This window comes from Dryobates pubescens, chromosome 23 (genome assembly GCF_014839835.1).
Source record: "Dryobates pubescens isolate bDryPub1 chromosome 23, bDryPub1.pri, whole genome shotgun sequence".
Taxonomy (NCBI): domain Eukaryota; kingdom Metazoa; phylum Chordata; class Aves; order Piciformes; family Picidae; genus Dryobates; species Dryobates pubescens.
In genome coordinates, this window is record NC_071634.1 from 10,074,201 (window position 1) to 10,094,009 (window position 19,809).

The window sequence follows — 19,809 nt, forward strand, 5'->3', positions numbered from 1 at the left end:
TGAGGATGCTTACACCAGTAAGGGGTTTGTGCAGCTGAGCAAGCCATTGACTAAATTCACCTGCAAACCCTTCAAGGCACCAACTGCAGCAGATCCAGGCAGCTTTTCTGAACTGCTGCACAGGCTTGGGAGAGCTGTGGGCACAGACAGGGCTGTACTGCTCTGCCCACAGGGGTTCCTTCTGCAGCCCAGTTTGTACAAACACCACCATTGCTCTAGCCATGAGCTAGGAAGAGCTGAGCTCATTTACAGAACCCATGCTTGCATCTCCTCTGCAGCTCACCCACATTTCTTTAGGGCTAAAAGGGAGCACTACATGACCCCATCTGGACTAGATGCATCCCTTTATCCTAACAACATTCCCAAAATCTTGTTTCCAACTGAAACACCCTGTCCTCAGGGGGGCAGATTTGGAGGGGTGCAGTATCTACCCCTTTCTTTGATAGCTCCCCCAAAATGTGTGCATTTCCCGTGTAAATGGGTCTGTCTTCATACTCTGGCTATTACCTCCTGTCACATCTCTCTCTGCCAATGGACCAGCCATAGCAAAGAAGTAAAAACCATGCAGTGAGTCCATGCATCCAATCAATTTCCCAATAGACATTGCAAGGATTTTCTTTCCCAGTGGCATCTGCAAGAGTATGCGGAATAATCAGCAGCTTTGGGTAATTTGGAGTCCTGGGCACACTCAGTGTACCCCATGTAGACAGAGGTGATGCCCAGACAGGAAAGCCATGATAAATTCCCCATTAACCTTTGACCACCTCTTGTTTTTTGCTCACTGCTACATCTGTCTCAGGGCTTTATTCCAGCATTTCAAACCTCTGAAGAGTTTCAGACAGCCACAGAAGGGGAGCTGACAAAGAAATATTTCCTCCTCCCACCCCAAGTGTGCAATTTCTGCATAGGCTCTGTAGGTTTGAGTTCCAGGTCAGGTCAAGATCAAGTTTGGGTGTGGGCCAGCTTTTCTGAACTTAAGATGTCACAGCTTGCACATTTGGTGCCTCTGGAGTGAGTAGGAAACACTCACACATTTGTCTCAAAGGAGCTGTGGTGCTGGGCTTGACCTTGAAATCCCTGCTCCAAACCAAGCACTGAAACTTGGCCATAACCCCCAAGGACCCCAACATTTCATCTTGCCAGTTGCAGTTTGGCTCCTGATACAACTACCACATTTGGCTCTAGTGATGAAGAGATCAAAAAACAGTCCCTTTTTGCTAAAGACCAGAACTCTTTTCCAAACCATCTGAAGAGTCATGCCTCTGCTAGAGTCACAGCACCAACACAAGGGATCATCCCAAGCTGGAGAGCAGAGGTAGTTCTGCAATATCGTCTGCTTTGCCTTGCCAGCAGTAGCCCTGCTGTTTGCTACCAGCCAGCCATGCACAGCCTCACACAGGGATCCCTCCCTTCAAACTGCACTAAGTTTGCAGCACTCTATTGACTATTAACACAATTCCAGGCTTTTATTCCTCTTCTCTAACACCCAGCCCTGCTCTCACCCTGTCTCATGTGGATGGGTTGTTACCACTTAACTCTTTATATATTTTTCCATGATTGAGAAAAGTTTTTTGTTTGAAAGGGGCCAATCTTCTAGAGCTTCTCCACACCAAGTTTAAACATGCCACACACAGACTGGCATTCAAGGCCATCTTTGCTCTGTAATGAAAACAAAATAAACAAAGATGGTGAACTTTAAGCCTAAAATTCAGAGAGAGGCTTAGGTTGGAAGGGACCTCAGAAATCCTCTACTCCAACCTCCCAACACCTTTCAACTAGACTTAGTTGCTCAAGGCCTCATCCAGCTTGGCCTGTGAGCTTTGAAGCTCCACAGCTTTAAAAGCACATCAGCCTCTGTATCAGAGCCTGGTGTGTACAGCTCCGTGTCTGTATGTGTGTTGTATACAGATACATGGAATAAAAGCCATCTGTGGTCAAAGTGTGCTCAGCAGCTAAGGGCAAGACAGTATTTTTTGTTCAACACCCTCTGGTTGTGAGTGAAGATGAGACCAGATCTTGTCACACTGAAGAACAACAAATTCAGTCATGAGCAGCATCTGGCTGAATTTATTTAGACTAAGGAAGAACTTCCCTCGACCTGCTGGCCACACTCTTCTTTGGTGCACCCCAGGATGCCATTGGCCATCTTGGCACATTGCCGGCTCACAGGCATCCTGTTGTCCACCAGGACATCCAGATCTTTTTCCAGCAACAATTGCAACTGCCTTCCTCCCCCTCAAAAAATGCAGTGAAACAGATTTCCCTCTGAGCAGAGAACTTCACTGGTGAGGAGAACAAGGGGTGCATGAGGAGTGATCTGTCCAACAGCAGACCTTCACAGCCAGCATGCAAACAGTGGAAGAGGTCAGTTTCTGATGGAAAGGCTGGCACCAGTGGTACCTGAGATGATGTCAGATGGTGACAGCTGGCTAGCATAAAAAGGCATAGAGACAGATGACCTCCAGGCCAGGAGGATTACAGTTGGTCACGTGCTACATGGAGCATCTTGTGAGCATGGCAGCTATAGAACCTGAAAAAAAAAAACCAAACCACCCAAACCTTTATTTTCTTTGATCAAAAATACATATAGAAATGCCTGTTCTGAGGAAAATAGCAGACTTTGTTTTTTTTTTTCTTGTTTAACAAAATAAATTAAATATACATGACTTCTGTTTAAACTCTATATAGAATTACAGAGGTTTTTATATTTGCAATTGGATTCATCTCCAGTCCATTATACCTATTTAATATGGTCCTTATTTCTTTTCTCCTCTTCCTCTTTGCAATGTTGTCTGAACTACAACAAGGTTGTGTCACTTCCAAAATGTTACCCGAAGGGAGGGGACAACCACACACAACTCTAGGTGAGTATTTCTCAGATGCCTTTTTTTATTTCCCTACAAGATTATTTCGTTTTCCTTGTGTCTTACTCTTTTTTCTCTTCTATTGTTCTCATGTATTTTGCATTGATGTAGAAAATCCAGTAGCTTGTCACTGTGAGCCATCAGAGGACAGCGTGTGTTGCTTTCTTCACCATCAGCAGTTCTATTATTATTATTATTATTATTTATTATTATTTCTTAAATATAAATATAAAGGAGTTCTGTACAATGTTCCTCTTCTTTCCTTTTCCCTGGCAGTGGCACCGAGTCCTGGGACTAGGGGAGTAGAGCACTTGTGGTCTGATCTGCGCAACACCCCCTGGGAAGCAACACGCCTTCAACTTGCAGAAGTCCAACCAGCCAGCTTGGTGAGCCCTTCAGATCAACCACCAGGACTGAGAAGCATTTGGCATTTCATGCTGTGAATAGAAATCAGTTTTTCCAGTCTTGTGTTATTTTTTTCACCCTCTTGGAAGAGGTGAATTGCTAGTGTCTCCTGCTGCTTTGGCACTAAATCTCAGGTACTTTAGGGTTCAAGTCACTCGGAGCAGGACAGGTCGGGGGCTTCCCACTGCAGGAAGTGCTGGGCAGCAGGCTCAGGAACAGCAGTGCCCATCCAGAAAAGCACCACAGACACCTGCTTGCTCTTCTCACTCCTTTCAGCAACACAAGGAAGGAGGTGGTGGTTCCCATCACTCTGTCCTGTCTCACTTGCTGCTGCCTTGATTAAAGGATCTGGGAAGGCTCTTCTGTTGGAGACGGCTGACTCTCTGCTGGGATTGGGAGTTCCTTCATTATTCCTCAGCTATGTCCTGATTGCAATAATTATTAAAACCCAAAACAATCTCTTCTCTCTGTGTCTTTCTCTATTATATATATATATATATTTAGATAGATATAGATATATACACATATATATATACACACATACACACGCATATACAATTTTATATATATGTATATAGAGATTTAAAATTATATAGCATCTTCCCTGTCTGCTTTGCCTGTTGCTGACAGCGTGAGCTGACCTGGAGCAGTCTCTTCTGAGGTACCACAAGGAAAAGCCCAAAGGAGCTACTGTACACGGCCACCTCTTAGCACTGGTACTGGATGTGCTGGTGCTGGTGGACCTTGCCCTCCACGTGCGAGTGGGTGTGGGTGTGGATGTCTGTGTAAATCTTTGGGTACATCTTGGATGCCATGGCTGGGGCCAGTGCAGGCCCTTGGGCCAGCAAATGCTGCTGCTGGGCAACGTATTCCTCATAGTTTATGGAGGAGATGCAGTCTTTGTCGGGGACCTGGGAGACACAGATCCTGTCCCGGGGCTGCGGCCGGTGCACAGGGGCAGCAGCTGGCGGGGAGCAGGGCTTCTTCTTGCTCTGGCAAAGCCACAGCAGTATTGTCCCAAAGATGAAGACGGCCCCTGCAGGGATGCCGATGATCACGGGCCAGGGCAGGCTGCTGGCTGAGGAAGGGGGCACAGGTGCACTCGGAGGCTTGGGGTCTGGACAGGAAAGAGACAGAAAGAGTTAATTAAAAGTAGGCAAAGTGGACTCAAAACAGATGTCACAGTTGGTCTGTCTGGAAGCCCTGCCAGACCAAGTAACGAGGGCAAAGCCAGCGTGTGCTGCTGGATAACTACTCTCCTTTCCACGCTCCTGGAAATTCAGCTCTCAGAGCAGACAACACGATTCAGACAGCAGCTTTCACACCCACCTCCCCCTTCCCCTCTCTGCTATTGGCAGCCTGTACACCCCTGAGTAACCACTTTGGTTTCTAAGCTTGATCTCTTGATTTATGGACTCAAACCCTCCATCTAGATAGCTACCAGCTGGGATTTCCAAACACCTGAAAAAGACTTAGGCACAAAATTCAGCTCGCAGGGAGATGCTCAAGAAACCTGGAAAACCAGAGGCAACCCATATTGCCCAATATGTTACAGTCAAATCTGTATCACTGAATGCTCAATCCAAACTTAAAGACACTAATGCCTTTTTCTCTCCTTGACAAACAATTCTATGGCTTGCTTGAAATGTTAAATATATACCATGTGGTCTCTCTGAAGTCAGGAGGACCTATACTGTTGACCTTAACAGACACAACTTTGATTCACCAACACTGGAAATTACAGAACCATTTAGGCTGGAAGGGGAGTCTGGAGGTCATCTGGTCCTGACCCTGGCTCAATGCAAAACTGGATCAGAGAGCTGACCCATCAGCTGGCCATGAAAACAAAGTCCTTGTGTTGGTTGGCATAAGTCCTGTCCTAGGATTTAGTGTTTTGACACTCAGCCATGCTGTTATTTAAAGCTGTCTATGTCAAATCTGGCAGAGTTATGAGCAAAATGGTGCTTTTCTAACTCATGGCCTTGCAGCCACATCTTTACCTTTGAGGGCAATCTGAGCTCTCCTTCTCTGTCACTGCCAATAGCAACAGGTCTGCAGGCTCTGGATCTGGCATGAGGTCTCATGATAGTCCCATTTAAATCCATAGAAAGCTTCCCTCTGATTTCAGTGGGAGCTGGATCAGACTCTAACAGGTTAGAAACTCCCAGAGGATGAGTTCATTCTCACCCATGCTGACTTTGCTTGGGACTGACAGGCTTTCTAGGTGGAGTTCAGTCCTAAATCTAAGTGACGCAGAAGACATCTCTCTCACTGGTGTCTTGACCAAAGGCATTGCAAGAGACCTGGGAGCTGAACTGTCCCGATAGCAGCTCCAGCTTCTGCTCTCTCTCAACTGTGTTACTGGTGGATCTGAAGCTAGATTCACACAGCAAGATAAGGCAGGAAGAAATGTTCTTTCCAATTAAATAAACATTTATCAGGGCAGAACTGCACAGTCAGGAGGCAAAGGAGGATGGTGTGCTCCAAACACATTGATACAACCCCAGCTGGACATGGCCACCAGCCCTGAGGCCTGGGGACAGAAGGAAGCAGAGAGAAGTTTGGTGTACAAGGGTCACCAGAAGATCACTGGGTAAGGATTTAACTAATCATTCTCCCACACTCATTCTTTTCCTTGTGACTAGGACAGGTTTTATTCTTCTCTCATTTTATGGGCCTGTATCATTGTTTCCTTTTACCATTAAAAACAATAGAAATTAGAGCAAGAGAAAGGAGAAACATAAAAGAGTAAGGCTGTAAACTGTGCTGCTCTTCAGTTCTCCCTGTGCCCTTTTACTGAAATGATGTGGTGCCTCCAACTGCAGTGTCCTTTCCCAGCTCCTCTTCCATACAGGAGCAGATCATTCATGCAATTTCACCTTGCTAGAACCATTATTCCCCATGAAGAGAGAAAAAGGCACATCATCAAGTGGATTTCAGCAGGGAGTGATTCAAATCAGAACTGATTTAATCCCTCGTTCATTCTTGGTAGAACTGGGCGTGCCTAAATCAGCACAACACACATAGGGCCACAAAGCCCAGTGGGCACCAGCATCAGGAGCTGTGCTAATAAATGCCATGCTGCAGACTCTCTGGCTTCAGATGGGGAGTGAAAGGCAGAACTCACCTGGCAGGACTGTCAGGAAGGCGCTGCGGAAGCTGTAGCCCATGGTGTTAGCCCCCAGGCAAATGTACATCCCTGCATCCTCCTCCTTGGCTCGAGTAATCATCAGTTTGTTCAGGTAGGAGCCATCAGGGCGGGACCAGACCTCCCCTGTGGGCAGCACAACAAACTTCTGTCCCCCGACATCGATGGTGGAGTTGTACTTGCTCTCGGTGCCGTACTCCACCCTCTTGAGCCACTGGATGACAGGCTTGACGTCGCTGCGCACTTTGCACTGGAAGGAGGTGGTCCCACCGTAGTCCACCGTCGTGTTCACAGGGTGTGTCCCTGTCAGGATGGGCTTCGACCTCGTCCTCTCTGCACAAAAACACAGGGAGCTCCATGGAAAAGGGCTTTGCCAATCTCACCAGCTTGTGATTGCAGAAACGTGGGAACAGAGGGGTAAGAGGCATGCAAAATAATTGTCTAGTCCAACCCTGACTTCTGCCAACCTCTCCTGACAGAAATTTGTCCAGCCTCCTCCAAAGCCTCTAATGGTAGATGCTCTCCAGTTGCTCCAGACAATTCTTCCATTGTCTGAGGCTTAGCAAGCCTTTTCCCATGCTCAGCCTGAATCTTCCTTTACTGACAAGGAAGTTACTCTCGCTGCATCTTGCTGGGGAAAAGTTTACTCTCTCCCTTAGCCATTTTGAAGATTTTCTTTAGCCCTCTCTTATCTACACTGAGCAACCCCAGTAACTGCTAAGCCAATAGGGTCCTACAAATCTCCTATAGAAGGTTTTGTTGTGTTTCTGCTCTCTCAGATCACTCATGAAGCCTGCAAACAAGGAGGTCCTGCAAACCTTTCTCTCCTAGGCACAGAGAGAAATTACAGTATCACAGTGGGTGGTAACAGCTGGCCATCATCAGCTGCTTCTGAGGGCAAACACTGTTGGACCTAGCATGGAACAAAACAGCTCCCCTTGCACTGGCTTTAGAGTGAGAGGAAGGAACAATGGATACTCTTACAAGGATGCAGGATGCTTTCAACAATGAAGGTTCTAAAGATGTGCTTAGGAAATAAAAATACTGAAGTGGTCTCTATAGGCTTTGCCTTGGGACTATGAGCAAGAATCACAGCTGGGGAGACTGAGGCTCAGATAAGCAGGACCTAGGAGTGGAGCCTCAGTGGGAAAAAAAAAGGAGGAAATTGAATAAAACCTGTAATGCTCCACAGAATTGTGTTAAAAATAGATGTCTGAAAACTGCTTAATGCCCTTATCTCCTTGACTCTGGTTCCAGCTTTGGTTACTGTTTTCTCTCCTAGCCAGCAAAAGCTAATGAAAACAAAGGTTACATACATCTTTAAGTTGATAAAAAACAAGATAAACAAGACACAAAAAGGGGCTTGTTCCTGGTGCTGTCTGGTTTTGATGAAGTGAAAATGCCACAGCTGCCATTAGGATGGGGCTTGATTCATTTCCCTGTCTCTGCTCCTGGTTTTAGTGTAAACACATGTTTTTACTGTCTCCACACAGCTGCATCTTTATCAATCCCAGATGTCCAGCAGGTTTGTGCCTTTGGAGCACAGCAGATCTCCCCACATATGCTTTTAATCCTCGTGATTCTAGAGAAAGGGCTTATCAGAGAACAGATCTTTACCTTTAAGAACAATCTTTCACACTGTAATAAACTTTCTCATGCTAAATTGTATGCACAGACAGACAAACTACATGCATTCCATGTGGCTGGAAATAGCCCTCCATGCCCCTGCTCCTCATTAATGAAGGTTATTCAATCATCCCTCCACTCAAGCTCATCTTCACTTTCTTGAGTTGGCTGCTTTGTAATCATTTCCATGACAACTTATGATGATGTCATGGACAAAGCACAATGATCTAAGAATCTCTTCTCTGGTAGCCTTAGGTAGGATTTGAGTACAGGTATCTTCAGTAATAACAGGGGAAAGAGGAGATTAGAGACCAAGAATCAGAAAAACTTGACAGTAGCAAGAGCAACTTGCTCTACCCAACCCCAGTGCAGGGTAATCCCCCAGAGCTCATCTCCTAAGGGTTGAATCTCTGTAGGCACAAAAGACACAGTATCTCATCTGCACCCACCTGAACCTTCAGATGGTCAAATGTTTTTTAAATCTGTCCCTAAAGCCTTGTCTGGACGATCACTCACAAGATTTCTGCTAATTCCCTTGGCAGACTTCCCTAATGCTGTGGGCCTCCTATTACAGTCAAACAGAGAAAATCTTCAGCTGATTGGTTTCACCCTGTTAAGGCTCTGACAGAGTAGTCGAGGCCATCCTAAATACTTCCACCTTTCTCCCATGCTACATGAAATGGCCTTCTCAGTTCTGTCTGCCCTGTCTGTCAGTAGTGTAAGACTGGACTGGGCAATGGTGAACTTTTACCATGCAGGTGCCCTTAGAGATGCCTGTTGCTCAAGAATCTCTCCTCACTTCAGCTCCTACACTGTATTGTTGCCACTCTCTCTCTTGCCTGGCTGCTAGGTTTATTCCAGACTTGCAGTAATATTTTCTCTGTCTCTGATGACATTTTAAGCACTTTCCTGTTTCTGCACAGCTACCATCAAGCTCTCTTCTCTCAGCCAGCCCTGCTCTCACAGCTCCCTCTCTGCCCTTCCACCCGAGAGCCTGCACTTACGGATGACTTCAACCTTGTAGGTTGCGTTGATTTCTCCAACTTTGTTAAACACTCGGCAGGTGTATTTCCCACTGTCCTCTGGCTTCAGGTTCTTCAGGTTCAGCGTCCACTTCTTCTTCTTGTTCTCCCCGATCTCCTGGGGCGTGAGGGGCTTGTTGTCCTTCAGCCAGGTGATGTCAGGCCGTGGGTTGCCGCTGGCCACGCACTTCAGGCGGATGGAGCTGCCGACGGGATGGGCGATCACCCTGCGCCTCATCTTGGCAGGCTGTGTGAACCTGGGCCGGGCTGCAACAGCGTGAAATGGACGGTGGTGAGCAAGGGGAATGCAAAGGGGGATGTTGCTGTCAGGTGTTATGGGCAGGTTTGCTTGGGAGACACCCAGCAGCCCTATACATACCAGTACAGCCCTCACCCTCACATATTGGCCCAAACCACTGTCCTTAGAAAGGAGACACCATCCAGCCTGATGCATTTGAATGTCTATTGGACTGCTACGGCCATCACAGCCTTCTGCAGAGCACTACCAGGGAACTTCTCAGTGTCTGTAAGGCCCCTGCATCAGACCACCTCACAAAACATGTCTGAAATGGCACTATTTGTAGTTGAAAGCAAAAGAAGTAAGCACACTTATATTATGGTAACATTTACACTGTGATTACACGATAATTGCTAGTGTATTCCATGCCACACATGGAAACCCTTAGCCAAGACCAAAGGAAAAACCCCAGCTCCTGTCACTCTTCTGCTGGTCACTTAAAGCTTCATTTTCTGAAGATGGTTTGCTCATTAGTTCTTACTGGCTTTGGTAGGGCTTAAGAAGAGTCAACATCTCTTCATTATGTAGGAAAGACTTAGAAGTGTGCCAGGCTTTATATATTGATATGAACTTACATGAATGCAATTCATTCAACATTGATTTATGAAGCATTCACACTGAAAGGCCCAAAGAAGGAAACAAATGGAAAGATCCAATAAAACCCCCTTGAATTCATCATCAAAAGATACCCCATACCAGTCCATCCCTGAAATGGAGATACTGAAGCAACAGCTGCTGGTAAACAGAATCACCAGTTCAGACAGTCACTTTATCCTAGCAAGGAAATCAACATTTCTACCAGCAGTGATGAGAACACTAGAAAAATGCCAGGCTCCCCATCTGGCAAAATCTCTCCTAGAGAGTCAGCCCTGCTGCCCAGAGCTGAGGGCCAGAAGCTCTGGGATGTGCATATAGTGGAGCTTTGCTGGATGGAGAAACCTGGTCTGCAGCTTCCTCCCCTCAGCCACTGGGGAATGGCAGACATTGCTCTCCAAGGTCTGTGAACGTATCCCTTAGTCCTTAGGCCCCTGCAGACTTGCCTTACTTCCCTGCCTCTCAGATGAAGACATCCTTGAGCACAGCCCTCTCTTCAGAGTCTTTTTCGGCAGAGGAAACCATTTGCCTCTGTGGCCTTTCCTTGCCCCCCTTTGGCTGTCACTTTGGGTCTCAGCCATTTCATGTTATTTCAAACTCTTGCTCAGAAATGCTTTACTCTGCACACAGAGGCTTTCATCTGTAATCTAATGAACTGCAGCAACTCTGGCACTGGAAGTCCTTGCCATGACAGCTGAGCAGCAAATGTGACACACTAGCCCATTCCACAGGTCATGGTGCATAAATTGCTGGGTATTGCCCTGGGGGTCTGCTGCAAGAGGGGTTCCCCCCTCCCAGCAAAAACAATCGCCCTCTCAGAGAGACAATTAACCCTGTCAGAGCTGCAGGCTGTGAGCAGTGATATGCCAAAGTCTAAGTCTGAGCTGAGGGAGATGTGCTGATAAGGCCTGGCACTGTGGAAATTTAGTAAATATCTGCAAGGTGCATGGAGAGTTTGAGAACCAGCCATGAAATGGCTCTGAACAGCTATTCTCTAATCTGGCAGTAATTTACTCTGGGATGAGGAACTGTAGGGCCAGGGTGGGGGGTAGATCCTCACCAGCTGGGATTCCTGGGCTAGGACTAACAAATTGCAGACTGGAGACAGGACAATCTCACAACCCATGCAGAGTGAAGAGTCAAGTGAGTGATTCCAAGCTCACCTTCCTTTCCCATTCCCTTGCTTCCACAGCAATATTTCAAAAGGGTTTGGTGGTGTCCCTGCTCAACACGAGCACTGCAAGACAGAAACTCCCTCTCCTCCCCAAAAAGCAAGCCTCTAATGTTTCTGGTTTTCCTCACACTGCAACTCCCACGAATCTGACTGGGGCTTTGCATTCACTCATATGTCATTGCCCAGATACATACCAAAGAAAAGCTAAACTTCTTTGGCTCCTTCTGTCTGCCTTCCTCTGTTTAAAGAAGGTTAAATGATTATGCAGTCTCAAAAGGTACTCCAGGCTATGTGCAATATGCTGAAACAAGATCCCATTTACCCAGCCTCCAGTATTTCCTTAACTAAAGCCTGAACTGGACAAGTTCAGAAAAGCCAGTTAACAAAAAAAGGAGAAAGAGACACACACTTTAGAGAGAAAGAAGAGACCCAGCATGCACAATGGAGAAAGAGAGAAGCATCAGTGTGAGAGAGGCAGGAAAAGGCTCTTTTGAGTTAGGGCTAGTAAATGTCTGTCCCCATATCCACACCACTTACAGACATTTTACTTGTTGGAGTGCTAAATTAACTAAATTAAACAGAACAGCACAAAATCCTGGGAAGGAATTCAGTGGCCTCCTCTCCCTTCAAGGTGCATGGATCAGTCCCAGCATTTCCTGTCAGACTTTGCTCATAGCAAGTGAGATGATCAGCTAAAATGTGTTGTCTGCTATGATGCACCACAATTACCTCCACATAGCCATGGTCAGTACCACTTCAAGCTTTCTTGATACTTATACCAAAATGGAGGAAGGGATAAAGGAAAAAGCAGATGTGCAGGAACAGTCTGCAGCACAAAGAAGGACTGGGCCAGGGAAGCACAGTCTGATGTGACATTTCTAATGGCTAATAACTTTAGTACTGATTACAGCTATTTTCACAGTATTATTGTTGTATTGATCCATCAGCCACCAGCTCTATCAGGAGCACATCTGTCACGGCATTTAATGTCTGCTCCCATCTCCACCAGGGTAATGGATGCTAGCTAGCTGCTGAATCCCTCCTGAAGGACTCCTGACCTATAGTTTACCTAAGCCACCCCTTCTCTAGCTCTAGAAGGTTGTCATCCTTTTCCAGAATGAGTGGAGATTACCTTCTTCTCCCAAGCTCAGTCTCATCTGAACCTGTAATTCAAAGCTACTACAGCACTGTCTCCTCCAGCTGTGGCCTGGACTGCACCACAGCTCACCACATCCCCTGTTCTGTCAGCTCATGAAGCAATCTGGCTTTGGTGTCTTGGACAGTGAAAGCTTGACAGGCTCCACCCCTGACATTGCTGTAAGGTTACTCCCTAGCCACCAGTGTGGTGGAAAGCCACTTCTGCACTATACAGTTAAAAGGAGAGGTGCACTGCAAGAGCAAAATGGAAATGCTGTGCTTCAGCCCTTGAGGCCATAAACTCACATCTCAGACCTGTCAGTAATGGCCAAAAACTTTGGACCTGCAAGTCTTGTGGTGATTCAGAACCTGTCCAAGTGAGATTTTAGCAGTTCCCCAAAGCTCTGCAACAGCAGCAAAATCCTGTAACGGGATGGTCCAGGGCTTAGACAAGTTCATGCAGGTGTCTAAAGGAGAGGGTAAAAAATACTCAGCTTTGGCCTAATGCTAATTCTCCTGAAGTGAAGTCAGACCTCCCATTTGTCCTCAGTGGAAGCAGTGTTATGTTGGCACTGAAGGCTTTTGGAAACATTGCTGTAAAAGCCCATATGCCTTTTACAAAGGGCCTATGAATTCTGTAATACCTGCACATGCAAAAGGAAGTCGCTGCCCAGAAAAACAAATGCAGTGGAGAACCATGCTGGGGCATATGGCAGGAGGCCTGAAGTGGAGCACAGGGGCTTGCAGAAGGACCCTTGGATGGGATCCATTCACACCAGCATGTTCAGCTGACACTCTGTTCATTGTTAGACCATCTGCAGGGAGAACTTATTCCAGTCTCTCTGCCTTTTCTTCAGCAACTGGGAAATTTTCCACAGGAACAGCACTGCCCCAAGCACAGAGGAAACCCAAAACCACACACTGCTCCTTACCCCACTGCTTCCCAGAATGATCTTCATATTCTCCATTGGAGCCTTCGGGTGCCTGGCTTTCCTTTCCTGAGCTGGCATCATCTGCAAAAGAAAGGGAAAGTGTTAAGAAGATCTCCTGAAGCACAGCAGTAATGTAACAAGAGTTTGCACCCACACCTTGGCACTTAGAGCCTGGTTGCTTTGTGAGCTTGTCAGCAGGTTACCAAAGCAATGGGGGATTAATCAACATTTCCACTACCAGCTGACAAAAGCCTCTTAGTTTATGTTTACAGGTTGCTGTTCCCTGGCAGGAGCTGATCCATTGCACTTTCTATGCAAATAATGGTATAAATCAAAATTAGAGATAACCAAACCTAGGAGGTGGGGGAAGGCTTACATGATCAGTCACACAAACCACAAGTTCTGGAACTAGAGCCACTGATGTGTCTCTCAGCTTCCATACAAAATCAGGGGAACAAGCAGGTCTGGGGTCAAATGAGCTCTCAAAGGATGCTGCATGCAAAGCTGTAGCTGGAAAAAGGAATGTTGAATTTAAAACCTCTTTAGGGTTGATTTTTCATTCTTACTTAAGATCATCCATCCACCTGTATTGACAATACACTACTTTCTCCCTTTATTACTCTAGTTGTCTATAGCACTACCACAGAGCAGTGTCAAGGTCTCTAGGAGAAAGAGAAATTACCAACACCTCTTGACAATCTGCCAAGCTTTTGATGTAAGTAAAATTGCTCTGAATTTGTTTGATTCTTTGAAGATGCTTCTTTGGTTGTTATCCTGCCAAATCACAGAGCTGTGGAGTAACCCACTGAACCCAGACACAAAACATCTTGGGGAGAAGGAATCAAGATAACCAATGTCACCATGGTGACCCTGTGAAATAGATCATTTTGGGGGGGTGGGGAACAAGGCTGAAATAACTGCATGCATTTAGGCATGTTGGTTAAATCCACTGGAACTCATTTCATGTTTGTTTAGGAATGTGGCAGCATTAACACCACCACATAGCAGAATTTTCAAGGTGGGGAGATATTAAAAACATGGAAACTCACACAGAGAAAAACTGCTCCTTCCCACCCCCCCACAGCTACACACTGGGTGAGGGATGCTACAGCAGTCTCCCTTCCAGTTGCAATTTGCAGTGAACTGGGCTCCTGCCTTTGGCAGGACTCTGAACAAACTCATGCTTGAGGAAAACAGCTCATCCACGGGATCCAGAAATGGGATGAAACTCATTTTGGGAAGATTCCCTGAAGCCCAGTCAAACATAAAAGTGTGAGTGAGGTGGCAGAACAGCCAGGGACAGAAGAATAAAATACGAACCTGGGATAGGAGTGGCTCAGGGTCAAGTCTCCCTTATGCCACACTTAGTGAGAATTTGACCCTCTCTTTTTGCACCTCAGGTGAGTGTGTTAAGCTCTGACTTGTGGTCTCAGAGAACCAAAAAAGAGCTTATTATACAAAGTGGAATAGCACTGTAATATGCAGGTATCTCAGGAACACCCTTAGGATGGAAGACCCCTGTCTAATTCAGAGATCTCCAACTCCTGACCCATCCAAAATTAGCACTGCAGCTGCAAGGAAAGAAAATCACATCCCCTGTTTTGAAGAGCTCCCTTACTTTATTAATTTTAATGTCAAGTTTCCTAGGGTAAGGAAAGACTTTCACAGTTTTCTAGTTCCTGTGCTAGCCATCAAGGAAGGATACCTTTCTGTACCACAAGCACACTCTGGTCAGCCTGCTCACATCTTGGAAGGGATCTATGACACGGACAGCAATGCCAAATTTCCTGACAGTTCAGAGGCATCTGGCTCAACCCAAACCTGCAGCCTAGAGCCTGGGAAACGGTGCCAGATCTCAAGATCTGCCTTTCACCCCATGCTTCACAAATGCAACTGGCTTGGCAATATTCTTAGAGAGTGGATGTGAAAAAACTAAGCCATGTTCAGCTGTGTGTGGCCAGCACACAAAAGAATGAGCTAGCAGCAGAAATCACATGAGTCGTAGCTATAGTCCAAAATTACCTAATAAGCCAGTTGCTTACCCGTGCTCATGTCACCTCCTTCAGAGGCAGGCAGGTCAGGGTGATAAGTACATACAGAGAAAATCAGCCTTCAGCCAAAGGCAGCAGGGAGCAGCTCTGCAGAATTGCCAGCTTTGCTGCCAGCAGATTACTGCAAGAGGCAGTGCTAAGAAGGACAAGCTGCTGAAGTTTCCTACAGGCTCCCTTTTCTGTGACCTATATTGGAAGGTCATCCTGTACTGGCCTTCTTGGACAGTATCACAGGCTTAGGAAAGCAGCCAGTTGGAAGGTGAAGTGGAAAACCTGCCTTGAAAAATAGTCATTGACTAATTTTATGTCACAAGTATCTGAGGCTACATGATTTAAGTGTTCTCACTGTACAGCTTGGTTCTAAGGTGTGACAAACCGTGCTGGCTGGTCAAGAAATCTGAAATGAAAGGCTTTGATATCACATCAGGTGATAGATTTGGAGACATGCTACAAACTCACACAGCTCCTTCCCCTCCAAATACTGCTCCTGGCCATACAAGAGAGGGCCAGGATGGATCCCAAGGCCAGAGCCCATTGATCAGGAACGTCATCCCCAGCTGTTCTCCACCCATTGCCGCTCTCTTGCTTTAGGTTTTCCTTCCAAACCGGCTTCCAGGTCTGATACGCCACAGGACTGAGATGCTGGTGTTGTGGTGGGGATGAAAAGGGGCAGTCATGGGATTGGTTTTGCGTGAGACTGGACACATCTGAGTGTATGAGGCCTTGACAGCAGTGCCGATGTCACAGGCTAAATTGCCCTTTCTCAGCCCAGAAAGCACAATGCTCCATGCATACTGCCCGCCACATGTCTTTCTGGTCCACCTCCTGTCCCAAAGCAGCCTGGATCTCGGCAGAAAAGGGATATAACCATCACGTGACAAAGCACTCAGTGGATCCTATGGGACAAAGAGAGCCACATATAGCTGCTGCTTATTACCACAGTAGAATTTTCTGTTCCCTCTTAAAAGCTAAAACAGATAGAAAATTCTGGATAATGGCCTGGGGCTCTGAGAGAAACTGCTGGAAAACGTTCACAGATGGTTACCAAGCCAGGATCAGATTTGATTTACCACAGGCTCTCCATGAAGGCTTCATGCTTTAGCCAAAGGGTATGATTGGGTTCTGGGGCCAACACTACATTTTGAACATCTGACCATGTGTCAAAGCAATGGCCCAATTTTGGAAGCAAAAATCTAGCCATAGTATTTATGATTCACAAAGTTGCTTTAATTTGTTATAATGCAAGGCCCGTCCCTGCTCTGACTTGATGGGACCAGCTTTGGAGTCTTTGATGTCAGAGGCCTTGAAAGCCCCATTTCACAGATGAGCCAGCTTTGCATAAATAAACAAAGTGACCTCTGAACTGGAGCCTGAGACCTGAGCACACTTCAAAGCATTGGAGGAGAGGCAATGGAGGGGGGGGACAAGGGAATGAAGCAATCAGCATGCATCATTAAGGCAGCCCCTGGCCAACACTACCCCTGAACAAGGGGTGTAAATAAAAGGAGGGAGGCAAGTGGGGAGGGAGCGAAACAAGGGGAAAGTGATGTAATCCAGTCAGGCTTGAACAATGACAGGGAGGTCTTCTCCCATGGATGAAAGAAAGAGATCTCTCTGAACTCCAGCTTTGAGAGCTGACTCTCACGTTTACCCAGGTGCATCATATTTGTACATCTTGCTTGCTCCTTGATACCTTTTGCTGCTGCAGACTTCCAGTGAGTGACAAAACACAAGGTGCTTGTGCCAGGTGGGTTTGGACTTTCCTAGGAGTCAAATCAGGATTTCTTCTGCTGAGGCTAATCAGTGAAACTGTGGGGTGAGAATACACCATAAACCTAGAAGTGATATGACTCACTTTTCAGTAGTCTTGATGGTGCAGTAGAAGAGAAACAAACATGAAAGTAAGTACAATCTGGAAAAGTAGGTCTTTCAGGATTTCCTGTAATACTTGCTGGAATTTAAGGGGAAACAAAATGGAAAGATGGTTCTGTACTTCAGTTTAGAGAGTCTTCTGCTATCCTGACTGGTTCACCGGATGCCCAGTTGAACAGTCCATGAGGTATATATGCAGGCAGTAACAAGTTTATCACTGGGTTTGCGGGGATTAAGGCACTTGTTTTCTCCAGATCTCCTTAATGTGAGTTAGCACTCCAGGCTTCACTAGAATTTCAGCTTTTATTAACCCCCAATGGCCAGGGAAACACACCCCAACCTAATAGCTAGTACATTAGTCCCATGTGAAAGCTAACCACTGCCAACCACCATGTTTTTAATGCTCCTCTTGTGATACTTGGGTGTTTCTGGAGGACCTTGATCCTCTTGAGAATCTAACAATCTCTATGATTGTAAAGAACTCTACACAATTATACTCTAAAAGCTGAGAGGAAAAAGAACACCACACTCATTTCTGAGATCTTGTGATTTTTCAGCTTGTTTCACAGCTTTGCAAGGTCTGAATTATGGCTTCAGGACTCTTGGGAGCAGTGATCCATAGCTGAATCCCAAGGCTGAGTTGAAATCATGAATAAGATTAAGAGGCAAAGTCCTTATCTTGAATAATTCTGAATTTCCTCCCATCACTGCAGTCTAATTTAGCAACCCTCTTTTCTGCCAGAGGCAGACAGGACAAAATTCCAATGAACTCATCCCTCTTAACACGAACCTGGTATAAATCTTAGATACTCTTTAGAGCATTTTTCACAGTGTCTTCATCAATTCTTCATCTCATGCTCTTCTTTCCTGCCTACTATATGAGGTGTCACCTGCTATATTAACATTGCTGATGCTATGAAAAGACAGGAAGTGTGTTTAGAATTTATTTGGAAGGGCACAATGAAAACAAAGGAATCAGGAGTATGTAGAGGGAAGAAAAAAAACCATCCCATGAAGGAAAACCTTCTCCTTGGGCTCAGACAAGCCAAACCCCTCAAGATGAAAGAGAAGAAACCCACTCAGAGGAGCACATAGCAAAGGAACATTCTACTTTTCTCAAAGAACCCAACCAAACAAACCCTCCTCAAAACAAAAGAACAAACAGAACAAATCAACAGGACCAACATAAGCTAAAAGGTTACTGGAAGAGAATTTGCCTCTGTAACAGGCACCAAACACTTTACTGCCTACTCCATCTCACTCCAGAAATAACCAGAGGTATTGATACTGGAATTTCCTGAAAACACAAATACTGTTTGTGTTAGTGGCTTTTTTGGTATTCTCAGCTCTGGCCATTTTCATGAGAACCGCCATGCAAAAATGTTCATGGATTCCACTTCACTCCCAGCACTGGGAATCTCTCTGTAAGCAGGATGCTTTCCAAAAGAAGCACTTGCAGCCTGCCTACCTCCTCAAATACTGGAGTGGCTCCACAGTCTACTGACCAAAGCCCTTACTGGGAGCAAAGAAACACAACTTCTGACCCTAGCTTTATCAGTAACTCACACTTGGAAGCATGATGATGCATAGGCTCAACCTATTACCTGGAGATTACAAAGCTCTTAACTGGTGGTTATTGCTGCATCCCACAGCTCAACACACAAGTGAACATACATCAGAACGACCACTCTAAAGACAGCTTCACTCCCTTCCACAGGATGACAGAAGGAGGTACTATGGGGTAGTGTATACATACCAAAGCCAGTTTATTTAACAGACTGGTACCAATCTAGCTCCAACAGCACAGACAAATCAGTCCTGCTTCTCTAGAGAGCTTTAGCAGCCCACAGAGAGTCTAGCTTTGCTGTGCAAAAGCTGCTACCAGCACCTGAGCTAACTCTTTTACCACCAACTCCTCCTTGATACTGCACAGTCTCTGCTGGGAGTCCAACACAGACATGCCCCTGCTCCATACTCTTGCAGATTACTGAAGTCATTCACCAGTACCTGAGGTGCAGGCTCATCACTGCTGTGGTCCTGCTGGCTGTTGTTGATACAGCCCAGAATGCTAGTGCCCTTCTTGGCCACCTGAGCACATGCTGGCCCATACTCAGCTGTTGCCCAACATCCCCAGGTCCTTTCCCAACCCTGCACCTTTCCAGAGTCAGTCTATAGAACATTAAAAGTTCTAATGGTCTAACTATGGCTGAACTAGCCGTTTTACAAATCTGTTTGCCAAAGATGGCTCAGTCAGAGTTTTAGTAGCTCCTTCACTCCTACTGTGAATAGAACATGATCAAAAAGAATTGAAAGCACAACAGAGAAGGATGTTCATGAAAAAGGGAGTCCCTGAAAAACACAAGAAAATTCTCTATTGACTATATCTATAAAGAGGAGCTTTGATGCTCCTCCGAGTCCATGTAGTGTGAGACCTGTGCATATCACTTTCACCTCTCACCTTCTCTTCTCTGTCCCCACAATTTTGTCTCTGGTCCAGAGATCTGCACCTACTTTATAATTCTTTTTCCCTCTCCTTCCCCAATCACTTTGTGGAGAGAGAAGCACTTCTGAATGTTCAGTTCTTCCCCTTGTGTCTTGTGGTCTGTCACTGCCTACATCTCACAAAGTCATCTCACACACATTCTCAGTCATGGCACATCTGCACACTGGAATGCTTCATCTCCTG

General features: G+C 46.0%; 1 protein-coding gene across 2 annotated transcripts in view; it reads right to left on the bottom strand.

Moving 5' to 3' along the window:
• Nucleotides 1-2,939: 2,939 nt before the first annotated feature.
• Nucleotides 2,940-19,809, bottom strand: part of FGFRL1 (fibroblast growth factor receptor like 1) — a 154,709-nt gene continuing 137,839 nt past the window's right edge. For both annotated transcript variants that reach the window (XM_054172339.1, XM_054172341.1), the window contains exons 4-7: nucleotides 13,201-13,281; nucleotides 9,048-9,332; nucleotides 6,397-6,750; nucleotides 2,940-4,386 (exon numbers count right to left, since the gene is read on the bottom strand). In XM_054172339.1, coding sequence (XP_054028314.1) covers nucleotides 3,977-4,386; nucleotides 6,397-6,750; nucleotides 9,048-9,332; nucleotides 13,201-13,281 — 1,130 coding nt within the window. In that variant the 3' untranslated portion in view covers nucleotides 2,940-3,976. The remainder of the gene's footprint in view (nucleotides 4,387-6,396; nucleotides 6,751-9,047; nucleotides 9,333-13,200; nucleotides 13,282-19,809) is intronic.